The following is a 5,937-nucleotide window of genomic DNA, read 5'->3' as shown; positions in this document are numbered from 1 at the left end:
CAAGGGAAACACAGCAATCGATGGCAGTGAGTGTGTGTGTGAGTGTGTGTGTGTGTGTGTGTGTGTGTGTGGGGGGGGGGGATTTTTTTGAGGAAAGGAAAAGATAGAAAGAACACACTAATAATATGGTGAGGCGACACTCTAAACAACATGGCAGTAAACTAAACCAACAAAAGTCTGTGCCAAGAGTGTGAAAGCATGAAACAAACAAATTAAACACAAATTTTATATTATAAACAAGCAGCACAAACATAATATCGTGTTAATTGAAATGATTTATGGTGATTATAAACAAATATCCAGAAAATCTTAAGTAACCTAATCTTTACCTTACGTCTTATTTTAACACATAATGCCTGAAACGTGGCCAGCCATTGGTAACATGCTTTAGATCCAGGTTAAGGACACATCATCCAATGTGAAAAGTTTAGGAAGGGGAGCAGGCTACGTGTATGTATAGCTCTGGCCTTAATGAGGGAGTTTCTGGGGGTTTCTTTGTGTTTGCTGCTCTTTAGTCAGGAGGAGGGATGGCCTGGTGATCAGTCAGTACTGAAAGCACACACAGGGCCGATTTGTCAACAGTGGCTGGCACAGGCAGCACACAGCTACTCCATCCGTTTGATTTGTGAAACCATGGGCTGTATTTAGTAGTCCCATTTAAAGGCATATTGGAGAACTGTTCAGTGTGTTTGTTTGTGTGTGTGTGTGTGTGTGTGTGTGTGTGTGTGTGTGTGTGTGTGTGTGTGTGTGTGTGTGTGTGTGTGTGTGTGTGTGTGTGTGTGTGCGCGCGCGTACGTATGTAAAGCTAGACGCTTGGTCAAAGCCCAACACATTTGCAGCACTTGGGAGAAGAGGGTTTTCAGCTGGAGGGCTTGTGAAACATGAGCCTTTCCTCTCATTAAAGGAGAAGCTGTGTTTAAACTAAAGCTTGTTTGCTCCTGCTGTAATATGTTTGCGAACATCAGCGGGAGCAAATAAACACACTCGCTCTGCTCGGCTTTAGAAGAACAAAATCGGCCTGCGACTGAACTAAATGGAACGGTTTACACAGAATTACACAGAGGGAGAAGCTCATAACTCTACATATGTCTTCATCTTAGCAAGTGTGTAGCCGCAGAAGCTCGATGGCACAAAGCTGGAAATCCCACAATTTACTCTATTCCCCTACTGCATGTTAAACAGCTTAACACGTCCATTTGAACATGGCTAGGCAGTGAGGAGGTCTACCAAGGGACTGAAACAAGCTGAACACAACATATGGTCTACATGTAGGGGGTACAAGGTAGTTGAATAATAACTGTACTCTTGCACTTCTGGGTATTTATAGGCTTGTGGTTACCTACATAAACTTCCAATTAGAATTATTTGTACAGCTGAAACAATAAAGTATTAACTATTTTTCTTTTACCTTTAATTCATGGGGAAAGCTGACTGGAGCAGTGCATTTGTCTTTTTAATAAAGGCCTGGGAGTAGAAAAAAGGTTAGAGAAAGATTTTTTTTCCACACATTAAGGTGAAACAAAACCTAAAATTGTCTTATTTTATTTATCAGATGGTTTTTGGACATTAGCCAGCATTTGTCAATGTTAAATGCCTTTAAACTGTTTTTTTGCATTAACAATTAGTTAATTGTGTGTATTTAGTTTCGACTAGGATATTAATATTTATTATATTATAAATATAGGAATATTAATTGTCACAACGTGATATACGAATACCACTTACAGCGATATGTTCTCAGCCTTTTGAAATCTAAACTCAGCATATTACTCTTTAAAAACATATAAATTTAGCAGATTAGCAGCTCATTTAGGCAGTGTGTGGAAGGTTTTAATGTTGTTGCTATTTTTTTTTTTTTACAGATCATCAGATTAGCAGCACTTCGTTTGTTGTGGTCGGGAAGGGTTAAATTGGATTGAATTATGAATTAGCTTGAGAAATGCGATTTAAAGTGGGCTGTACAATATATAATTAGCAGATCACTCCTTAAGACACCAACAGGAAACCTTCTTACACCTGATAGGAGGAACACAACAATTCGCGGGCGGTCACTGGTGTTTGCTTTCTGAATGAAAGAATTACCAAATACCTGACCTATGCCTACATTTGTTTCCAAATAAATATGATATTGCTTCTAGAGGCAGCAGGTCATGTTATTATCTAAAGGCTGTTTCTAGCTAAACTCTGTCTCTAAAGGCATTTAAGTTGTAACATAGTAAAGCCTTTGTTCACCTTGCCAAAGTCAGTTTCAATCCTTTCAAGTTTCGAATACACTTTCCTTTAAAGAAAGTGCTTTCAATCTTATTTAAAAGATTTCAGTCCTTATAACTCACCCACAGATGTCGCATTTGTACTCTCTCATGCCAAGGTGTCTCTTCACATGGTTCCTGGCATCTCCCAGCTGCGCAGTTGCAAAGTTGCAGATCTTACACATGAAGGGCTTGGATCCTGCAAAACAACGTATGGAGAGTTCATATCCAACAATAACATTATGTCTGAAAGAAAGAAGTGGCAATTTTAATATCATGTGACTGTAAAACCACTGAGCAGAAATTAGATTTTACATTGCAGATCATTTTTCAATGCCAGGCATGTGAGACTGTTATTAGCTCTGTGCTAGGACTTCAACCTACTTCCCAGCCACAAAATGACTTCAGAATTATAAAAACAGACGCCTTTACTACAGTCCTCATAAAAACTACAGTCACACTCCAAGTGCCAGGCGTCTTTTCTTTCACTCTCAATCTATCCTTGTCACTCTCCTTCATCTCTTACCTACTCTTCCTTTGCCTGTGGATGCGTAAATTGGATTCCAAAGGTCAGGGCAAATACGTAAATCAATTCTGTGTGCGCTCACTACCTCCCATTCCATCATTAAAGCGCTAATCACTCTGGTGAGCTTCGCAGGGAGGTTTCTCCCTAATTATTGTCATTAATAAGTCCAGAGGGTGGGGTAGCGTTTGAGAGAGTGGCAGAGCCCCGGCCCGCCATCCGTCATTTAAGAGCAGAACTGCGAAGGCTGATGCCTCAGCTATCTGTGTGACGCACAAACAACTACTAGCTCAAGCTGAAAGAGGGAACAGGGTCCTTCAGAGCTGGGGAAATAAAAAAATGTGGTTTATGTTAGAGAAAATGAGTTATTCATATGTTTTACCAAGCTATACCAAACTCTTAATTTAGCCAAATAATTTGCTAAAGCCAACACATCTTCGCACAAATGAAACATATGCATTTGGCAAAATTAAATGGATATTTTATTTGGCAAGCTGAGCCAGATTTAGGCCAGCATCACACAGCGCGACACTGCAATCTAAGTGGCAGTCTGGTATGATATCCACATATGCATCTTTGAGCAGACCTTCACCCTCTCACAGTAAATGTCCCAAGACATTCTACAATATTTATTCCAGGGGCAGCCGCTGATTTGATTAAGCACTTTGTGTAGATTACTAATTCGTTCATACACGGTTCACTTGCTGTGAGCTGGAAGTACGACACATCGAATTTTAAGCCAGTAACGAAGATTGAAAGGCAAGCCTGTGCTAACAAGGCCTATAAACACAGGGAGCGAAGGGGGCGGGAGGGGGTCCACACACGGGCTACAGTAAAGCCAGCCTCTTCATTTCACATGTCCCTACAGTATACTACGCACACACATACGAAACACTACACACAGTCACAAAAACACATACACAAGAACAAATAAAAGGCAGTTAAATGCATAAAATCCCTATACATAACTACACACTTCACACCTAAATGTGCAGACACTTTCACACACACTTAAATCACACAAAACAATCAACACCCGTAAAAAAACACAAAAAGACAGACATGCACACTCACATCGCACCCACTATCGCACCTAAACACACCTACGTCTAGATTCAGATGCCTATGCATGTGCATAGAGACACACACATTAAATTCACCAGACATAACCACCCATGGACAAACAGAAGGAGAGACAATCATCCTCTCTCCTTCTCACTCACACACTCAAACACACACAACCTAAAGTTGAGGTGAGAGAGAGGCGTGTGGGGAACTGATTTGTCCAGATGGCTGGCTGAGTATGAGACATGGCAGAAAGAAGAGATGTAACGTCCCTCAGTTCTCACATCTTATCACATTAATACTCCACCACTCCACTTAAACAGCCTCCGTGAAACTGAAATTGACCATCAATGCAGTGTCATGTTAAATTAATACTGCCATCCACATAGGGGCGATGTGGCTCCCTCACATCCCAGATGAGACAGGGAATGACTAATTCATTTTCTGAGAGGAGAGAAGATCCTCATGCAATGTTTCACCACACACACACACACACAAAGTGATGTCTTAAGCCCTGCACACACCACACACTCCTGTCAAAGCCTTGACTTTAATCTTCAAGTTTAGAGGAACAGAATAATATATGTTAATTTTATATAAATATCTGCATTGTTAGGTCCTTTTCTAAAAAACAGCTAATATACACTGTGAGAACTTTACTGTTTGCAGGTTGGCTGCTGTCCTACAGCGCAATTTGTGTGGCAAGCACTGTATAAAATATCATAATCTGTGACACAAAGGGTTGCAGATGTCCAGTCAAAATGTTTTTTCACATTGTCACAAAATTATCGTAGCCTCCCAACTGATCGATTTCCCATTGAGTAGATTAAAACATGGTTAATGCAGGGCCACAAGTTGCAGAAATATTAAACAGGATCTCATATGGGGAAACGTCCCTTGGGCCTGACGTCTGAGCACAAACCTGTGAAAAATATACTGTAACTGAATGCTGGAGATGAGGAGAGGGAAAGAAAAGGATCTTTTCCTCCTCGCAAACAGAAACATTCTTGAGTAAATAAAAACAACAAACTTTTAAAATATGCGGTTGTATTAGATCAGACTCAAAAAATATACATTAAAAAGACAAATGTCAAAAATTGAAGCAGTAGAGTCCGAGCAATTCTGACTTTTAGTCTGATATGGCTCAAGCTTCATTTCCTGTAATGCAAAGTGTTAGCATAATTGCTCACTTCTTTCAAACCCCACTTTTACCCCCACTTATTAAAAATGCTTGAGTCCAAGTTGACATAAACCTGATATTTTCAAACTTTAGAAAGTTTCCTCCAGAGCCACAGAAGACATACCAACAGTTTTCACATGCTGATTGGTACTGTATATGTGTATATTACATACGGCTGGTTTGTGGAGGATAGGTGTCCTGGCTCCCTGTGAGAATGTCGCACTGATGGCCCAGTAGTAGCACAACGGAATATATTTCTCCAAAAGACAACTTTGGGTACTTGGGTGCTTAACTGCGATTTAGAACTCTAATATAAAAGGAGAAAAATCTCAAATAGCTAAAGACAACTCAAACCATGGGTCCTTCCCTCAGGTACATAGACAACAGCTGTTAACATCTCCAAAACAAAAGACAGGCTAGATAAGACCAGTAAATAGTGAACTACTGGGATTTGCAATTTTAAAACATAAACCGTACAAATCAAAATATAATATCTGGAAATAGGTCTACACCCATTAAGTCCCATTAAGTCATTAATGTCCCTTATTAACAGCCTCTTATGTCCCACCTGTATGCTGAAGAAGCTCCTATAACTTAAGAATTCCTGGGAAGGCCTTGTTTGCCATCCGACCCACTCCAATTCACTGTCTGTACCCAGGACAAGAATCTGAAGTCCATAAAAATCATACATTTTCTTGCTGCATAATCATCTGTACTGTGGCAATCTCTGTGCTTTGCGATGCTAAAAGTTTTGTCTTCTACCTCTGATCCACGGTCTGCAGAACAATGTATGGTAAGCCATTAGGGGTTGATGGTGTTTGTACAGCGGGTGTAGAGGTACTAGAGCATGCCCCTTTCGGCAATGATGGCAAGTGAGGTGAAAATTGTGGCTCCACACACCATGATCCTGCAAAGGAGGA

At 40.4% G+C, this 5,937-nt stretch overlaps 1 protein-coding gene across 1 annotated transcript in view; it reads right to left on the bottom strand.

Annotated features, from left to right (window-relative positions):
* The window catches only part of LOC123968120 (zinc finger protein 407-like), a 54,675-nt gene that overhangs the window by 38,742 nt on the left and 9,996 nt on the right, over positions 1-5,937 (bottom strand). The window contains exon 4 of the mRNA XM_046044636.1: positions 2,334-2,448. Coding sequence (XP_045900592.1) covers positions 2,334-2,448 — 115 coding nt within the window. The remainder of the gene's footprint in view (positions 1-2,333; positions 2,449-5,937) is intronic.

The sequence above is a fragment of the Micropterus dolomieu genome, linkage group LG03 (assembly GCF_021292245.1).
Source record: "Micropterus dolomieu isolate WLL.071019.BEF.003 ecotype Adirondacks linkage group LG03, ASM2129224v1, whole genome shotgun sequence".
Classification (NCBI taxonomy): Eukaryota; Metazoa; Chordata; class Actinopteri; order Centrarchiformes; family Centrarchidae; genus Micropterus; species Micropterus dolomieu.
This window is presented reverse-complemented; position numbering and strand designations above follow the sequence as displayed.